General features: G+C 48.6%; 1 protein-coding gene across 1 annotated transcript in view; it reads right to left on the bottom strand.

The window, feature by feature from the left end:
* The window catches only part of Vrk3 (VRK serine/threonine kinase 3), a 31592-nt gene extending 12268 nt beyond the window's left edge, over positions 1-19324 (bottom strand). Inside the window, exons 1-9 of the mRNA XM_052714075.1 lie at positions 19217-19324; positions 16316-16377; positions 10281-10420; positions 7971-8120; positions 6314-6508; positions 5224-5288; positions 2810-2876; positions 1540-1624; positions 811-916 (exon numbers count right to left, since the gene is read on the bottom strand). Of these exons, the coding sequence (XP_052570035.1) occupies positions 811-916; positions 1540-1624; positions 2810-2876; positions 5224-5288; positions 6314-6508; positions 7971-8120; positions 10281-10419 (807 nt within the window). The 5' untranslated portion in view covers position 10420; positions 16316-16377; positions 19217-19324. The remainder of the gene's footprint in view (positions 1-810; positions 917-1539; positions 1625-2809; positions 2877-5223; positions 5289-6313; positions 6509-7970; positions 8121-10280; positions 10421-16315; positions 16378-19216) is intronic.
* Between the last annotated feature and the right edge of the window lie 746 nt (positions 19325-20070).

Consider the following 20070-nt stretch of genomic DNA (forward strand, 5'->3'; position numbering starts at 1 on the left):
CAGAGGTCATTTCTAAAAGCCAACTGTTTACCAGAGCCCTGTCCATGTAACTGTGAGAATGAAGACATGAAGACAGGATGGGCTACTCTCTACTCCATCTCAGCCAGAGAACGCTGGGTACTTGGTGACCATTTAGTACAAGCATGAATGAGTGAATGAATGAATGTAAGAATGAGTAACGTCTCTGTACAAGCTGTGGTGGTCTGAATGAGATGTCCTCAATGGTCTCGGGTATTTGAATTCTTGGTCCCTAGTTGGTGGAACTGTTTGAAAAGAATTAGATGTTAGATGTGGCCTTGTTGGAGAAGGTGTTACTGGGGTTGGGCTCGAAGTTTCAAAAGCCTCCTACCATTCCCAGTGCATGCTCTACCTCTGTTTCGGGGTTCTAAGGTGTGAGTGCTCAGCTGCTTCTGCTGCCTTCTCACCGCTACTGCCTTGCTGCCATCATGGCCTCTAATAAACTCTTCCTTAAGTGGGCCTTGGTCACAGTGTCTTGGCAATAAAAAAGTAAGCAAGACACAAGCCTTGGCCCAAGCTGTCTCCTTGGCCTAGAAACTTCTCTTGTACATCCCACCACCATCCTTCCACCCAGCATCCTGACAGTCCCCAATCTTCCCAAGAGTCCAGGCTCAAATACACGGCCTGCACCTTTGTTCCAGGCTGTGCCTCCAGGCTGATTCCAGGGACATCATCACCTATCTGACCAGACCACTGCTGTGCTGGCCTCCCTGCATCCATGAAGATGAATCCATCTGCCTGATGGGGAAGCTGGGATTTGAAGAGGATGTGGAGTGGTCCTGAGATACATACCAGCCTGCAGGCCACCTGCAGCACACATCTCTCTGATATCACATGCTTTGGGTTGTCATCCAGGGCTGACTGAAGGCTCCTCCCCAGGCTGGGGAACACCAGGAACCTAGAAGACAGAGAATCATGGGAGCTGGAGATGTGGGATGTCAAGCCCTACAAGGCATTCCACAGGAACAGGGAAGGTGAGTTAGGACACTTATCCCCACCAGTGCTAATCTACAGCTGTGAATCCTACCTTTGGGTTCACCGTCCCCCTTTCCTGTAAGTACTCACACTGCCCTGGGGGCAGGTATGAGAACTTAGGTTCTTCACCCCTTAGTTCTCAGCCAAACTGTAAACAGATCCATTTATTTTCACCATTCCCGCACCCCAGTTCTCAGCCAGCAGGGAGCCTCTTAGGTATATTAGCCCTTACTCTTGGGTCTCTTAGCCTCACTCTTTGCGGCTTTGCTCCACCTTGCTCTTTTCCCTTCCCCTCTGCTGCCCAGATAAAAGAAAAGCACAATTACAGGCAGTGGGACTTTGCTGGAACACATGCCCAGGTCATCTGTGGCTCTGGAAGTCAAGCTGACTGAAACTCATCACTTGAAAAGCTGGACCTACCCTAGTCATGAGCCACAGCCCTATTCTGAAGGCAAAGACATCCCCATGAGAAATAAATGCCCATTCATGCAGCAGAGGGGCCACTGGGTGGGGTAGGGGGTCAGGGTAGCAAGTGAGGTGGCTCACCTGTACTTGTCCTGGTGAATGCCAAAGCCGACGCAGGTGGGGATGGCCAGGAGCGGAACCAAGAACTGTTTCTTCCACTTGTTCACTGCAGGAGGCAGAGAATCAGGGTCAGATTCACAGCCAGATGCCAGGCTCATAGGAACAAGCCCTGCTTAGGCCAGAAGCAGAGAGAGCCCAGACCAGACCCTGGGTCTCTTCATTTGTCCTCATTGGTATGACATCCTTCTGGGTGACAGTGAGAAGAGGTGAGGCCAGGGTGGGCACATCTGTGATCCATGTCTGCCAGTAATTTCTAAGCAAGCATGCAAAAGGCGGGCATGAGGGCCAGAGGTTGGAGCAACTGAGAAGGGCTTCTATGGGCTCAGTTGGTCGAGTGCTTGCCTAGCACGCACAGCGTCCTGGGTCCCATCCCCAGCACTGCATAAAACTGAATGTGGTGGAGCACACTGGTAATGCCAGGACTCAGGAGGTGGAGGCAGGAAGATCAGGAGTTCAAGGTCATCCCTGACTACATTTCCAGTTCAGGAAACCCAGGGCTACATGAGACCCAGTCTCAAAATAATGAAAGAAAGGAAAGGAGGAGGGAGGGAGGACAGGGCCATCTCTGAGTTTACACGCAAAGCTGGCAAGATGAATAGAAGTCTAACCAGCCATAGCATCACTGAGCCCCTGGGCTAGTGCAGAAGGATCGGGTATGCTGAGATCTGGCCAGGTGCAGGCTGGTGGGGAGACGCAAGGGGCTGGCAGTTCAGCTACTTACTACTATGGGGTAAACACTTCCCAGCAGGCTGTTTCAAGGGGGCAGCACAACAGGAGTGAAGGCGGCTGGAGAGGGGCAGAGCATGTGCGTGTGGTTTCTTCACAACATGACAGGTTCATAGAACCCAGAGAGTACAGCTAACAGAACCCAGAAAAAAATACTCGGACACCAGGCATCATGAGTATGTTTGTTCTGAATGTAACCAATTTGATTTAAAAATTTCCCTAACAACTTGTGATGTGACAGCCAGCACACAGCGTTCATGGGTCACCACTGGTCCCTCCGGAGCTGCTACAGGCGAGCCCCGCCTGTCTTCCGAGGCCAGAGGGCTAAAGGAGATGGGAGTCAGGTTGTGGGTGCAAGTGGATGCAGACCCAGGTCTCTGGTCACCACATCATTGAATACCTTGAGGACCTGTCACCCAACCCAACTCTCCTGCCCTGTCCCCGTGAAGTACCTTGTGGGCCGCAGCACCTGACTCAACTTTCCTGCCCAATCCCTATGGAATACCTTGTGCAGGCTTGGCTGCCCTCTGAAAGAAGTTCTGCTCATTGAAAAGGCGCCCATCCTTGGAGTCCTGGGGGTGAGAGAGGGGCAGTGGCTGTTATACCAAACTCCCCTGGGCAAGGGCCCCAAATTCCCAGCGAGACCCCAGTGCCACACCAACCAACTCCGTTTCTTCCTGTCCCTGTAGCAGGACAGTCCCGGAGAATCGTGACTGAGCAGGCTGGGGTTCTCAGTACCCACCTCCCTGCTGTGTGATACTGTGTTTGTGTTCTGACAAATAAAGCTTGCCTGGAGATTGGAGGGTTAGCCATAGAGGACAGGCAGTGGTAGCACACACCTTTAATCCCAGCACTAGGGAGGAAGTAGAAGATCAGGAGTTCAAGGCTACCCTGAGCTACATGAGATTGAATCAGTCTAAAAAAGAAACAAGAGTGGGCAGTGGTGGTGCATGCCTTTGACCCGAGTACATGGGTGGCTCACACCTTTAATCCCAGCACTTGGAAGGATCACGCCTTTGATCCCAGCACTAGGGAGGTGGAGACAGGAATATAAGCCGGGTAGAGACAGGATCTCACCCCCATTCAGTCTGAGGATTCTTAGAGACAGGATCCTTACCATTTTGGTCTGAGATTTCATAGAGGTAAGAAGTCTAGTGGCTGCTGCTCTGCTTCTCTGATCTTTCAGCTTTCACTCTGATATCTGACTCTTGGTTTCTACTGTTATGACTAATCAGGATCACACTTCACCTCCCTTTGATTATTTTATTATGGTAAGATCCACAAGTTTGCCCTAGACATGTGGCCCTTACCTAAAAACTTCATTTCCTAGTCTGCTTTGCAATGAGGCACAGCTTCACGACCAAGTTCTGGCCAATGAAGGCATGACCAGAAATGCCAGGAGTTCCAGACCAACCTGGTCTAGTTACTGAGAACCAGTCTCCAAACAAAACAAAACAAACAAACAAACAAAAACAACAACAAACAAAAACCAAAAACAACAACAGCCAAAAAAAAAAAAAAAAAACCCACGGTGTATCAGGGGCTGAAGAGACGGCTCAGTGGTTAAGAGCACTGGCTGCTTTGCAGAGAACTCAGGTTTGATTCTCAGCACCCACACCAGGCAGCTCACAAACACCTGTAACTCCAGTTCTAGGGGACCTGACACCCTCTTCTGGTCTCTGTAGGCACCAGACATGCAAGTGGTACCAAAATATTCATGCAGGCAAAATACTTATACACATAAAATAAAATTTATATACTTTAAAGATTGGACACACACACACACACACACACACACACACACACACGGGACACACGTCAAGCCAAGTCTTCTAACTATATATACTCTTCTACCTTGGTTCTAAAGATCACAGCATTAAACACAGCCAGGTGTCTGTCCAATAGCCCTCTCCTTTCTCCCTTCCCCTGGTCTCCCTTCCCTTCTCTTTCTCCCCCACCTCCACAGCCCCGTATTCTTCTAGGACATAGCCTCATGTATCCAATGCTGGCCTCAAACTCTTGGTGTAGCTGAAGACTGAGTTCTTGATCCCCCTGCCTCCACACTCTAGGTGCTGGGATGACAGGCATGCCCCGCCCCTCGCTGTGCAGTGCCGCTGACAGAGCCCAGGGCTGTGTGCTGGGCAGGCACTGTACTTCCCGAGTTGCACCCCGCTGACTCCTTTCTTGCCTGCCTCTTTCCCTCTCCCCTTCTCTCTCCGTTCCTTTCTTCTCGTGTGTTACGTTTTGAATGCAGTGGCTACCTCAAAGACTTGCTGCCCGAGTCCAGTGACAGTGCCCGGGATTCACTTAGCTGGGGTCCGTCACATAGGAACTCTGAAGCGGATGGCACTAGGCCTCAGGGGGCTGGACATACTCCACCTCCACATCCTCTTGCTCATGCTCTCTCGGACTCTGCTTCTTGGCTGCTACGAGAGCTGCTCTTGGCTACATCTTTCCCCCCATGATTGCCAAGTGAGGTGCTCTGCTTGGCAACACCCTCCCCACACGATATACTCATATTACTGAAATCATGAACCAAATAAATCCTTCCTCCCTTGATGTGTTTTACACAGAAATTTTGTCACAAAAACCTGACACACACAGTGCCCGACAAACATACTCTGTGTAGGAAGCAGGAAGCAGTGAGCATGTAGGCACAAGAAGCCAACAGTACTGATCTTGGAGCTAAGTGGGGATAGGGTCACATGACCAGGAACCATCAAAGGCAGGTGCAGGGGCGAGCCTCACCTCTGCTCCCGAGTGAAGAGGAGTGTGTCTGGTCAGAGTCCCATGGCTCTTCACAGACTAGGGGCACCCTATTTTCAGGGTGGGCTCCCCAGGCTGCAAGGGAACTCAGAGGTCAAGGGTAAATTTGAAAGCCCTCCACCCTTCCTTCTGAGTTGCCCTTGGACCACTCACCAGCTTGAGTGAGAACCTATGCTTCTGAGTCCCTGATTCACAGGGGAGGGCAGAAGTGGGCTCAGCTGTAGAATGGCAAAGAGAGAGACATCAGAACTCGGGAGTGTCAGGGCCACTGATCCCCAAGCTGCTCAGAACCAGGAGCCAGTTCTCTGGATCCCATGGGGAAGTGCATCCTTGGTCCTCAACACCTGTTCCTTCATGTTTCTCTGCCTCCCTCCCTCCTGTCTTCAAAGTTCCAGGGAATGAATCTAGAGTCTTGCATTAGGCAAGTGTGACAGTTAGATTTGTCAACTTGACACACCCTAGATTAGCTGGGGGGAAAGTCTCAATGAGGGATTGTCTACACTGGGTTGGCCTGTGGGAAAACTCAGTCCATCGTGGGTGGCACCATTCCCTAGGAAGGTGTCCTGAGCTATTAAGACTGGAGACATCAAGCCCAGCACAAAAACAAATACGCATTCAATTTTGGCCTTTGTTCTTTATGGTTGTGACCAGCGCCCTCAAGCTCCTGCCTTAATTTCCCTGTTATCATGAACTGGAACTGTGAACCAAATCCACCTCCTTCTCCCCTAAGTGACTTTTTGGCAGGGCTCCAACAGAATGTGAGTAGGACAGCCACCTTCTCTACACCCCAGCCCTGATGCTTCCTTCTTCCTGACCATCAACTTGACGGGCCTGAGGAGCAGCGAGGCTAGGGAGTGCAGTTCCGGGAGACTCTGCGGTGACTTCCAGACCTGATGAAGCCCTGAGGGCTCTGACCTTAACTGCGTTAGTCCTTTGAAGGATTCAAATACAATACCATCTCTGGGAGGTGGGGCCAAGCTGGAGGAAGGAGGCAACGAGGGGCATGTCCCTGAGGGTCATCCCTTGCCTTGGTCACTCCATGACACTTTCCTCTGGTTCCTGGGTGCCTGGTCTGAGCTGCTCTGCTCCATGTGCCCTCCTACCATGATGGACTAGAACTGGTCAAATCCCGAGCCCTAGCTGTGCTTTCCTCCTTGAAGTTGCTGTCCTTGGCTATTACACACCGTCTATGTGGTGCTACGTGGTCTGGCACACCCTGTACACTGGGACAGACAGAGTGTACCTTCATAGAGAATGCCTTGGTCATCCCGGGTCTGGAGGGCCCCGAGTGTCCAGTGCTGCCCTTTCTTGTCGGTCAGCCCTGTCCCCGTGGGCAAAGCCTGGAGTGAGGTGGTCACTCGGCTCCGCTTCAGTGTCTGAGGACTTAGCCTGGAGGACTGTGGGCTGCCTCTGGGGGTCGGGGGTCTGCTCCAGGTGCCTGCAGGGAGACGAACAGATAAAGCGGCGTGGAGAGAAGCAGTGCCCAATCATGGTCCTACTCCTGTGTGTGGATTCTCCCGAGCTCCCACAGGTCAGGATCTTTGTTCCACAATATTGGAGGCTCTCATGGGTCAGGTCTGGACCCCTCCCAGTGTGGTGGGGATTCTGACCTAGACAGAACCAGTCAGAATCGGACCAGAGACAAAGGAGTCAAGGTGGATATTGGGGACAGAAGAGATAAGTGGCTGGAAGAAGTCAAGGGAGGCTTCCTGGGGCAGGGTACACTACAGCAGTCTTTTTGGCTAAAAGAAATTTGCCAGGGAGAAAGGACATTACAGACATTCACCCCAAAATGGGTTTTGGCTATGTGTTGAGCTATGCAGAGGACCCAGAGTGTTAGATTCAGGATTGATCTTGAAGGACACCCAGACATCAGGCCTCTCTTGCCCAGCATTGGCTGGGAAGATAGTATGAGTCCTGTATGGTCCCTTCCAAAAAGAACATGTAGGCCAGGAAAAGAGGTACAAGGGACATGGAACCAAAAGTGATGAGTGGATAAATGAGAGCAGGTCTAGCCAGAGGTAGTACAGGCCTCAATATACACTCACCAGCTCAGAAGGGATTCTAAGAGATTAGGTCTCTAAATGGTGGGAATTGGGGAGCATGACAGGCCTGCAGGAGGTGAAGGCAAGCTGGTCTGAGGGAACAGATTAGCAGAGCTTAGAGATGGATAGACCCTCAGGTTGCTCTTCTATTTACTGGGGTATGGAGTCAGAAACACAGTATGTAGTTTAAATGGCAGGCTAGATATGGCTAGAGAAAGAACTCATAAATTGGAAGATAGAGATGAAGAAACTACTCAAAAACTGAATGTGATAGCATGTGCCCATAATCCCAGTACTTGGGAGGCTGAACCAGGAGGATAGCTGTGAGTTCCAGGCCAGCTTAGGCTATGTAGTAAGAACCTGTCTCAAAAAAACAAACAAAAGAAATTGTCTAGAAAACATACAGAATGATAAATGATAGCAGATGTAAGATAGGTGCTGGATTTGTGGAGTGGTAAGAGTCAAGGCAGAGAGCATGGACTGTGGACAATGAGTCCACTCGGCTGTGTGAAAGTTCCCTGTGGGGATGAGCAGGAAGGGGACACTGGGAAGAGGTTCCAGGCAGGGCTGACTGACTGATGTTTCAGTTGAAACAGTAGTGTTTCATTTTTATTTTTAATTATGTGTCTGTGTTGGTGTGGGGTGGGTAATTTCGCTTAAGTACCTGTGGAAGTAGAAGAGCACTGGACCTCCTGGAGATGGGGCAACAGGGTAAGTCGTCAGACACGATGCTGGGAACTGAACCTGACTGCGAGTACTCTTAACTGCTGAGCCATGTCTCCAGACCCTTGTCCCAGACATTGTCCCAGGACCCCTCTCTGCCCCATCCAGACACAGGCCAGCCCCAGCTCTCACCTGTGGCTCTCTCAGGAGAATTCAAGGTATCTTCAGACTCAGAACTGTCACAGTCAGAGAGGAGGGAGGGTGGGAGAGAGGTGACAGTGTGTGACCATTTCACTTTCTTGGGAGAGGTTTCAGAACTGGAGTTCAGCTCTCTCCTTGAGCCTAAAGGTGAACCAAATGCAGATTAGAGTTCTGAAGGCCTTCCAGGCACAGGCAATCCTGAACTCTGTGCTCAGGGTCAGCCATGCTCTCTCCTCTGACCTTCGCAGAACAGTCCTGCTGTCTCCACTGCCCACTGTCCAAGTGCTCCGTTTCCTGATCACCTTTCCTCCACCAGCCCCAGCCTCCTTTACATCTTCCATCACTTGTCATTCTGCTGCCTTCTAGGCAACTTCTTTTTTGAAAATTTTTTTTTTCCAGCTCGTCTTTTTTGAAATTTTTAATTTAATGTATTATCAGTGTGTGTGAGCGAGTGCATGTGCACACACACACACACACACACACACACAGAGGTGTGAGCATGCCATGGTGCACACACATGGAAGTCAGATGACAGCTTCTGGCAATCAGTTCTCACCTTGCACTGTCTGCTAAGGCACTGAACCCAGCTCACCAGGCTTGTGCAGCAAGCATTTCTATTCTGAGCTATCTTGCTGGCCCAGCAATTTGTTTTTGCAGCTGGGTGGTGGTGGCACACACCTTTAATCCCAGTACTTGAAAGGCAGAGGCAGGATGATCTATGTGTTTGAGGCCAGCCTGGTCTACAGAGTGAGTTCCAGGGCAGCCAGGACTACACAGAGAAACCCTATCTCAATCCTCCCCAACCCCCCAAAAAAGACAAGGTCTTGCTATATGGCCTAGATTGGTCTTAAACTCAAGAAAATTCCAATTCTCCTCAGCCTTCCAAGTGCTAGGATTACAGGTATGTACCACTGTGTCCAGCTTCTGAGTAAATTCTCCAGCTCTATCTAGTCTGCCATTTAAAGCATACACTAAGTTTCTTATTGCAATGATTGCAATTATATGTGTATATGTATTTATATGCTTTTATACGTATGTATTTAAAGTTTCCTTTTTGCAAACATATTAAACATACGTTGCAAATATTTGTGTCTTTTGATTCTTTTTGCTTTATTCTTTTAAGAGTTCTTAACCCACTAGCCATGTCTCCACCCCATTTTTGTTTTATTCTTGAGACAGGATCTCACTCAGTAGCCCAGGACTCAGACTCATGATGATTCTCCTGCCACAGCTTCCCACGTGCTTGGATTACAAGCACAGCTACCATACCTGCAGCAGCTCAATTCTAAGGGGATTCAGTGATTCCAGACACCCTTTAACTTCATCATAATCCATGCGCTTGAGTGACACACCCCAGTAACATGACAGCTGACAACTACCACGAGGATGACTAGACGCACAGAAGTCCCAGCAAGATGGCTCAGTGGGTCAAAGGACTTGCTACTGAGCCTAATGACAAGAGTTCAATCCCTGGGTCCCACATGGGAGAATTCGGACCTCTGTAAACTGTCTTCTAAACCCCACGTGTGCCCCTGAACAAGAAATATACACTAAATACTCAGTGTGCTAATATGCATCCAACATAGTCCAACTCCTGTCAGGGACAAGGATAGAATCTCTAGTTAGTGGAAAAATACAGACCCCCATAAGACAGGGAACTAGATCTTACAGTCAGGTTGCCTAGCAACAGGACATTGAGGCAGAGCCCTTGACCCTTTCACCCTGTAAACATCCTATACAAACATCCTGTTAGCTTGCCCCACCTTATGCAGATGACAGCTTCTTGCTCCCCCCACCCTGCAGGAACTATATAAACCCTCTTGGAGAAAAATAAAGTGGCACCTTGATCAGAATCTAGACTTGGTGTGTTTCCTTGTGTCTCCTGTCTCTATCATTCCGTCCTTAGGGTGGTCGAGAACCCGCTGTAGCCCTGCAGGCGGGGCAAACTCCTGCCTTGCACTGTGATCGTTTAACAGTCTGGTGAGGTACTAGGACTATGTAGACGTGGGATGGCTGCAGTTTACTGAGTCTGGCTTGTGTTCCTGTTGGTTTCAGCTCCACATCTTTCCTCTAAGAAATGGCTGACACAGCTGTCCAGTTAAACTGTTTGCTAGACAGTATTCCCATGGATACCTCTGCTTCTTCAAACATGCTTAACTGCAACAGAAACCTCCCTTTTCTGCTCATGAGACCCAGAGACCACCCTCTGACAGGTATGTAGACAGGGATTTCAACAGTATGGCCCAAACTACAGAAGCTGTAAGAAACTGCAGGATGGGGCCGGCCTTCACTGGTTCCTACCTCGAAAGGATGACACAAGACGCGGAGTGCCAGTCTGGGCTTCTGCATGCTCCTCTACAGGCAGGGCCTTGCCACAGTACGGGCAGAACTTGAATGATGCTTTGACACTTTTGCCACAGACTGGACAGAAGGAGATCATGCTGCAACAAAGAAAGAGGGACAGGAATCAGAATGACACCATCCAGAGGATGTGAGGAGCTGCCAAGGGCCTGTGCATGCATGTGGAGGCCACAGGCCAACCTCGGGTGTTGTGCCCTACGTACTACACACCTTGTGTTTTAGACAGTGCCTCTCACTGGTCTGTAGCTTGTCAAATAGACGAGTCTGTCTGGTCATTTCAATCCACGAATTACCTGCCCACCCCCCCCACCCCCATTGTCTCTGGATCGCCAGTACGAGGATTACTAGTGAGCACTATCACAAACAGATTTTTCTGTGAATCCTGAGGGTTGAACTCAGGTCTTTATATTTGCTTGGTGTCTTAGTTAGCTTTAATTATCAACTTGGCAGAGCCTAAAATCATTTGAGAGAAAAGCTTCAATTGAGGAATTGTCTAGATCAGATCTGCATGTGGGGGGATTGTCGTGGTTGATGTAGGAGGGACCAGCTCATTGCAGGCAGCACCACTGCCTATGTAGACGATCCTGGACTGTAAAAGAAAGCCAGATGAACATGAGCCAGCAAGCAGTGTCCCTCCATAGTTTCTAAGTCAAGTTCATGCTCTGACTCCCTCAATGACAGACAAGTAAGCCAAAGAAATCCTTTCTTCTATAAGTTATATGTGGTCAGAATGTTTTATCACAGCAACAGAAAGGAACCTGGGTACATGGTGGGTGAGCATTCTCCCAACTGAGCCACCTCCCCAGATCCCTGTTATTGCTGTTTCTGCACTTCCCTTTCATCTTTCCATGTTGGAATCTCAGAGCCTTTTGGGCCTGTTTCTTCTTACTGATTGATGACTTACAGAACTTGCCTTTGAAAGCTACAAGCCATCTAGACAAGTAGTTAAAGATGCCTCAGCAAAGAGGAGAAATGTAGGTGGAGTTATTTGTCAGGACCACTGGTCAGCTCTGTCCCACCATCCACTCCCAAATAACTACAAAGAGACTTATTGATTATATATTGTGGTGGTATTGTGTTCCCCAAAATATTGTGTACCTTAATAAACTTATCTGGGGTCAGAGAACAGAAAAGCCACAAGATACTTAGGCTAGAAACTGTCAGCACACTCCTTTAATCCTAGCATTCCAGAGACAGAAATCCCTCTGGATCTCTGTGAGTTCAAGGCTGCATTGGAAACAGCCAGGCATGGTGACACACACCTTTAATCCCAGAAAGCAGCCTTTAATCCCAGGGAGTGGTGGTAGGAAGCAGAAAGGTTTATAAGGTGTGAGGACCAGAAACTGGAAGCATTTGGCTAGTTAAGCTTTCAGGCTTTGGAGCAACACAGTTCAGCTGAGATTCATTCTGGATAAGGACTCAGAGGCATCCAGTCTGAGGAAACAGGACCAGCTGAGGAACTGGCAAAGTGAGATAGCTGTGGCTTGTTCTGTCTCTCTGACCATCCAGCATTTCACCCCAATAACTGGCCCCAGGTTTGATTTTATTAATAAGACTCTCTAAGATTCATGCTACAATAAATCCTTGGCCGATAGCTCAGGCTTGTTACTAACTAGCTCTTACATTTTAAGTTAACCCATATGTTTATCTATGTTCTACCACATGGCCCAGTACCTTATTTCAGTACGGTATGTTTACCATCGCCTGCTTCCTCTGTGTCTGCTGGTGACTCCCAGCGTCCTCGCAGTTTGGCTCTCCCACCAAACCTCTTCTTGCCTATCTATTGGCCAGTCAGCTCTTTTATTAAACTAATCAGAAGGTGCCTTGGCAAAGACACATCTTCATAGTGTGCAAAAGGATTATTTCACAGCAGATAGAGCAGTTCCTTTCTCCATGGCTGTGGCAGAGCAAAAGACTCTTTTATTTCAATCGTGGAGCTGTGTAACGTGCTGGGCTGCAAAGATTGTTCTCAGGTCCTGCTATATTCCCAGAGGTTAGCAGGCCCAGCTGGCAGTGCTGGTGAAACATTCCATCAGACATTTATTGTGTTCTTTTCTGATTATTCTGGCTCACAAGGGCTGACAAGACGGCTTAGTTCAGTGGTTCTCAACCTTCTTAATACTATGACCCTTTAATACAGTTCCTCATGTATGGTGACCCCCCCCACCATAAAATTATTTTCATTGCTATTTCATAACTGTAATTTTTGCTACTGTTGTAGAATAATCTTTTTGTACAGTGTGAAGATGTGTCACTCTGATTGGTTTAATAAAAAGCTAAATGGCCAATAGCTAGGCAGGATTTTCTGGGGCAGAGAGAACGCTGGGAAGAAGAAGAGAGGAGATGCCAGGACACAGAGCAAGCAGCATGGGCATTACAAAGTAAAGGTAACTGAGCCACATAAAAGAACATAGATTGCTGGGGATGTCTTTCTGTATGCTGTGAATGTGCTGCTCTGATTGATTGATAAATAAAACGCTGATTGGTCAGTAGCCAGGCAGGAAGTATAGTATAGGCGGGATAAGCAGAGAGAAGAATTCTGGGAAGTGGAAGGCTGAGTCAGGAGACACTGCCAGCTACCGTCATGAGAAGCAAGATGTGAAGGCAGAACTGGGAAAAGGTACCAAGCCATGTGGCTAAACATAAAGTAAGAATTATGGGTTTATTTAAGATGTATGAACTAGACAGCAGGAAGCCTGCCATGCCATACAGTTTATAAGTAATATAAGCCTCTGTGTGTTTACTTGGGTCTGAGAGGCTACGGGCCTGGGCAGGACTGAAGAAAACTCCAGCTACAGTAGATTGAAAGATATGGATTAATTTAAGTTTTAAGAGCTACTTAGCAACAAGCCTAAGTTATAGCCAAGCTTCCATAATTAATAATGAGACTTGCTACATGCTACTGCTATGAATCCTAATGTAAATATCCAGTATACAGGATATCTGATATGTAACTGCTCTGAAAGGGTTGTTTGATCCCCCCAAAGGGGAAATGACCCACAGGTTGAGAATCTCTGGCACAGTACGTTAAGGCAGTTGCTGCCAGGCTAACAATCTGAGTTTTATCCAAGTCCCACACAATGAAGGGAGACTCATTCAAGTTGTTCTCTGTCCTCTACAAGCACCCCATGTCACCCACACCCACAGACTTATATGTTGTTAGCTTTCTACTGCTGTGATAAACACCCTGACCAGAACCAATCTGGGAGGAATGGATTTACTTAATCTTATAATTTATAGTCCATCATAGAGGGAAGTCAGGGCAGAAACTCAAGCAGGAATTCAAAAGCAGGAACTGAAGCAGAGGACATGGAGCAGTGCTGCTTACTGGCTGGCTCCCCATGACTTGCTTAGCCTGCTTTCTTAAACAAACCTGGACCACCTGCCCATGGTTGGCACCTACCCACAATGGGCTGGGCCTTCCCACATCAATATTTAATCAAGAAAGTTAGGTAGCAAATTCAGACAAATGGCTAACTGAGGTACCTACTTCACATATCAAAGCGGATGCTGGCTGCCGGGTTCTCCGAGCATCTCTCAGTACCTATTACAGAGTCATGCTGGCTGGCATACACCACCCCCACCTTGGATGCCTCCAGCCTGCGCTTCACGGGTCTTCCCCAGCTGCTCTTTGGCTACGTGGCCTCTTGGGTCCCATGCTTTCTGGGTCCCCAGGTGCGCTCTTTCCTCCCTCTCTCTTCTCTTCCTCTCGTGCTCTCTACCCTTGCGCCCCCCTCAGGCCATGTCCAGTATGGACTCTTCCAGCTGCCTCTGGCTGTTTTCTCACTCCTATCTACAATAAACCTTCTCCTCAAACCCATACCTAGGAACAGTCATGTCCTCATTTTTTGTTTTCATTAACAAAATACTCCAAACTTGCCTACAGGCTAGTCTGATGGAGGCATTTACTTAGTTGAGGGTCCCTCTTTCCAGCTGACTCTAGCTTGTGTCAACTTGACCAAAAAAAAAAAAAAAAATTAACCAGTATATATGTACACATAAAGAATATAGACAAACAATATAAAAATGATTCTGGCTCCTGGTTCAGGCCCATGAAGGCAGAGAACTCATGGCTACGGCGGTAGGAACATGTGGCTTTGACTGTTCACATTTGTTTGGACCATGAAGTAGAGAGCTGCAGCTAGAAGCTCCATGTCTATGACCTTGGTCTGCTAGCCATGCTGCATGCCAACGACCTAAAGCAGCAGCGCCAGCTGGAGGCCACGTAAGTGGACACGTAATTGGACACGTAGTCCTGTTGGGGACACTTCAAATTTGAACTACTACAACTGTGTTGTAGAATATTAGTTGAAGATGTATTACATTTGTTTATGCTGTGGAACATTTGTTTAATGATGCAAAGATGTATTGCATTCTTTTATGTTGCATTTGTTTAACTCTGTAAAGCTGTGTTACTTTGCCTGTCTAAAACACCTGATGGTCTAATACAGAGCTGAACCATCAACAGCTATGCAGGAGAGAGATAGGTGGGGCTGCCAGGCAGAGAGAATAAATAAGAGAAAAAGAGAAGGGCAAGAAGCAAGAAAAGGAGGAGCAGAGGATGCTGGGAGTCAGCCACCCAGCCACCCAGCCACCCAGCCAGACATGGAATAAGAAGGAAAGAAAGGAATATAGAATGGAAAGGTAAAAGCTCAGAGGTAAAAGGTAGATGGGATAATTTAAGTTAGGAAAGCTGGCTATAAATAAGCCAAGCTAAGACCGGGCACTCATAAAGAAAGAATAAGTCTCTGTGTAATTATTTGGGTGCGGGTGTCCCAAAGAGTAAAGAGTAAAAAAACCAACTATACAACTGCTTTGTCAAAGGCATAAACACTGGGGAGGTTTTTTTATTGTTATTTTTTGTTAGTGTCTCTTTCTCCTTCTCCCTTCAGGTAGTGAAACTTGAAGCTTAGGTGGTAACTCTGGAACCATCAAATCAAACCCGGATGTGGAGAGTTGTTCAATGTTGGCATCAGTGAGAGAGAATGTGTATTTGTGTTAAGTCGCAGACTTCAGGTCTATTTGTTACTGTGGCACTTCACAGTCTAGACTGAGTAAGAACAGAGAGTCCACTTGACTTCTTATATAAAACGTGGAGCGGTTTAGAAATCTCTGGTGTTTATTATTTTGTTTGTTTTTCCAAAACAGGGTTTCCCCATGTAGCCCTGGCTGTCCTGGAACTCATTCTGTAGACCAGGCTGGCCTCAAACTCAGAGATCCACCTGCCTCTGCCTCCCAAGTGCTGAGATTAAAGGCGTGCACCACTACTGCCCGGCAAAATCCCTGGTGGTTTTATGTATGTAAACTGTATGTATGCATGTCTTTTGTTTGAGACAGTGTCTCAATTACTTTCTCTGTTGCTGTGATAAAATATCTTAACAAAAGCAACTTAAGGCTCACAGTTCAAGGGTACAGTCCATCATGGTAGAAGTCACGGCAGCAGGAGCTTGAGGTAGCTGGTCACACTGCACCCAGTCAGGATGCAGAGAGAAATGAATGCTGGAGCCCAGCTCACTTTCTCCTTTTCATATAGTCCAGGACCCTGACCCAGAGAATGTTGCCACACACATTCTGGATAGATTTTCCCACCTGAATGAACACAATCTACATAATCCCTCCCACACATGCTCAGAGGTTTGTCTCCAAGGTGATTCTATCAGTTCAGTTGATAATATTAATCATCACACAGGGTCTTGCTGTATAGTCCAGGCTAACCTCAATCTCCTGATTGCTGGCATAACAGGTGACACCACCACACCTAGTTTTGATGGTGGTCTTTGGTAATTCCAATGTTAAGCCTATGTTCCTCAGCAGTCACTGGGAAAAAGATGGCCTTTTGGAAGGAGCAAGTGCCTGACGACTAGGTGAGCCTTGCCACACCCTGGCTCACAGGGTAGGAGTTCCACCTGCAGCCATAGAGAGGAGACAGCACAGGTGGGCTCTTGGTGGGAAATGGGCTGCAGAGACAACAGTACCTTTGTGGACTCAGGGTCTAATCCTTGGATTACTGAGTTGGAAACTCCATCTTGACAACAACCTGGAAATGAACACAGAGGGAAGATCCTGAGGCTCATTTTACATGTGAAAGGTACTGGTTAACATTACTGGGCACTGGTCAAACAGCCAGCAAGTGCTACCTGAATGCCCATGCACTCATCTCCCCACGCCGCCCCGCCCCCCCCCCCCCCCCCCCCCCCCCCCCCCGCCCCCTGACTGAACCCAGGGCCTTGCCCTTGCTAGGCAAGCGCTCTACCACTGAGCTAAATCCCCAACCCTTCACTCATCCTTTCATATAAATCTTATTTTAGCTTTGAGACAGGGTCTCGTGTAGCCCAGGTTAGCCTTGTGTTCCTGTTTTCACTTCCCAAGGGATGGGATCTCATGTGTGCACCATTACCAGCACAACCTGGGACTGATTTATAAAGTCATGAAGAAATGGACTGGGTTCTTAGTTTCAGCTCAGATGTTCTCGGAGGTTCCCATGTGGAAGCTGAAGCTCAGCACAGACCTGAGGCAGCTGAGAGCCTCTAGCTCTCCTGTAACCAGCCTAGGCTGCAATCGCCCCCTCTTCTAGAGCAGTCACATCCTAACTGAATGAACATCGGATTCTACATCTTGTCACTGTGGTTGACCATCAAAGCAGTGTCATAAGGATCCATTCAAAGCAGTTTTGAGGGTAGGCTGGATGTCTTAGTAATTCAGAACCCATACTCTTCTTCCACAGGACCCAAATTCAGTCTCTGCAGTTGGAATTTTCTTTGGGCTGCCAACCAGCTCCCAAATAAAGACATGGAGACTTATTATTAGTTTTGAATGCTCTGCTTTAGCTTAGGCTTGTCCCACTAGCTCTTTTAACTGATTTTAACCTGTTTCTATTCATCTACATTTTGCCTCAGAGCTTTTTACCTTCCTTTCATTCTGTATGTCCTACTTTCCTGTTTCCTCTGTGTCTGTCTGTTTGGCTGGCCCTGGCATCTCCCTGGTGTCTCTTTCTCTTTCTTCCCCCAAGCCTAAATTCCTCCTCCTACTTACTCTCCCCACCCAGAAGTCCCACCAACACCTCCTGCCTCATTATTGGCTGTTCAGCTTTTTATTAGACCAATCAGGTGCCTTAGGTAGGCAAGGTAAAACAGCAACACATCTTTACATAGTTAAACAAACGCAACATAAACAAATGCAACACATCTTTACATAGTTAAACAAATATTTTGCAACAAGTCTCCACCACCCAAGTCTGAAGGACAGCTCACAATCCCCTTTAACTTCAGCTCCAGGGGGTCTGACACCCCCTTCTGGCCTCTCTAGGAAGCTGCCAATACATGGCACATACACACACACAGAGCCTAGGACTAGTGCAGCGCCATCTCTGGTCATAAACAGCCATAGGGTTCTATTTGTGAGCCGTCAGGAAACAAGTTCAGGCAGGTCAGCATGGGCCACGGTGTGAACTGCGAGCAGAGAAAGCCTTTCGTTTTCCACACTTTGGATGCAGACATGTAGGTAAGGCACCACTGAGGCATATTACACAACTGACTTCATTTTCTGTTTGGCATCCCAACCAACATTAGAATGTAGACTAGTTTTGTGCAGGATTTTTTTCCTTTTTTTAATAATTTATTTTTATTTCCTGTGCATTGGTGTTTTGCCTGTATGCTGTCTGGGTGAGGGTGTCAGATCTTGCAGTTACAGACAGTTGTGAGCTGCCATGTGGTTGCTGGGAACTGAACCTGGGTCCTCTGCAAGAGCAGCCAGTTAACTGCTGAGCCATCTCTCCAGCCCCAAGAATATTTATCTTTATGATTTTAAATTTCATGTGTGTGTTTGCATGTGGGTATGGACATGTAAATTCAAGTGCCCATGAAGGTCACATGCATTGATCCCCTGGAACTGGAGTTACTGGTAGTTGTGAACTGGGAACCCACTTGGGTCCTCTGGAAGAGCAGTAAGCTCTCAAACATCGAGCCAACTCTCCAGCCTTTAGGCAAGGTTTATAAAAACAATGTTTTAGATAGGGTCTCATGTAGCCCAGGCTGACCGTGAACTTCTGATCCTCCTGTCTTCACCTCCCAAGTGCTGAGCTTACCAGCACATACCACCACATCCAGCTTTATTTACTGAGACAGGGTGTCACTCTGTATTCCATGCTGGGCTGTCCTGGAACTGACTAGTCTCCAAAATCCTCTTGACTTGTCCTCCTGAATGCTAGGATTCTAAGTATTAGCCACTTTTAGACATCACTACAATTAGAGTTTAGAGCTACCCCTAAGAGAGGTGTATAATACATAAGCGTCTGTGGCGCAGATCCTTACATACAGTAAGTGCTCAATAAGTGCGGATGGAAGAAAGTAAGGGGACTCAAGAGTGCTGAGGTCCCCTGTCTAAGGTTGCACAGCCAGTGATTCAGGCTATGATACTCAAGTCTGCCTTTATTATGCATCCATCCGTTTATTTAACTTATCCCACTTAATAACATCAGCTTGGTATCATCACTATGCTCCTGTTCCTAGAACGCAGCACAACAGAGGACCAAAGGCTAGACTCCTCCACAAGTGCGGGACTAACAGTTGCCTAGGTAACAAAAACTGGACTTTGTCCCTACAATCCAAAAGAAACCAGCGATGACGTAACCGCGGAGGCGGAGCATCTGCCATTCCTCACAGGCTCCTCCCAACGCAGCTGCAGCCCCGCCCCACGGGCAGCACAGAATGTGCCCCCGAACCCTGGCCTCGTCAGCCTCCCCCTCCCACAGGCGGTGACGTCACAGGCTCCCCGGCTGAGCGGCCCCTCAACCACAGTACTTGAGAAAGAGCCGTGGGCGCCGGGCTTGCCCATGGCCGGGACTCTCGCTCTGATCCGGAGCTGGAACTTGGACTCACCTTTTCAGTTGTCCAGGAGAAACTTCCGGGGGGAGGGGCGGGGGGAAGGGAGAAGGGGGTGCTGCGCGCGCATCCTCCGCTGGGCCTGAGAGTGGCGCGCAAGCGCTGCCAACTTCCTCTAACTCGACCCCCAAGTCCCGCTGGGAACTCCATTTCCCAGAAGGCTGAGCGGCAACGCCTCGATAACTAGGAGGAACCGGAAGAGGGATTATTCCAGTCCCTCATTGCTCACTCTCCCTCGACCCTCTCTGGCGCTTTTCCTCCTACTGCGCGTGTGCTAATCTGAAGCCAATCGCGATGAAGTACGAGATAGCTACCACTCAAAGGTTAGACTATCATTTCTAAACTCACCCCTTGCTTCTGCGTCAGCTGAGCCTCAGCTCCGCCCCTAAACAGTTTCCGTGGCAACCAGCTGTCGTCTCTTAATGGACGTTTCAGGGGGGCAGAAAGTGAAGGTAGGGTTATAAGAGGGTAGTGGACTGTCCGGCCCTGGTATCACCCACTCCTGACTCTGTTTCCACTGTACTGGCCAGAGCGCTCCGCCGGTGGACTCCAGACAACGATGGCTGCAGGAGGCTGGCGCGGAGATACCTGAGTGGGACGGCTCTGAGCTGTTCCTGGCACCGGACCGGAGACGCGCGCTTGAGGAGTTGTGTTTCCTGTGAGCCCGGAAAGCAGATGTTCACTCGGTCGCCCGCCTCGCCAGGTACGCTTCCCCCACGGAGACTCTGGCGCTCGCGGGCTTAGTGGTCCGCGGCGGGAGCGGCGGGAGGCCCTGATGGAAACCGGAACCCTTGCTTGCTCGCAGCCTTGTATAGGCTGGGCTTTTGTGCGGGCTTTCCTCTCGTGGAAAC

Source organism: Peromyscus californicus, unplaced genomic scaffold, assembly GCF_007827085.1.
Source record: "Peromyscus californicus insignis strain IS unplaced genomic scaffold, ASM782708v3 Scaffold_4__1_contigs__length_199733344, whole genome shotgun sequence".
In the NCBI taxonomy this organism is placed as follows: Eukaryota; Metazoa; Chordata; class Mammalia; order Rodentia; family Cricetidae; genus Peromyscus; species Peromyscus californicus.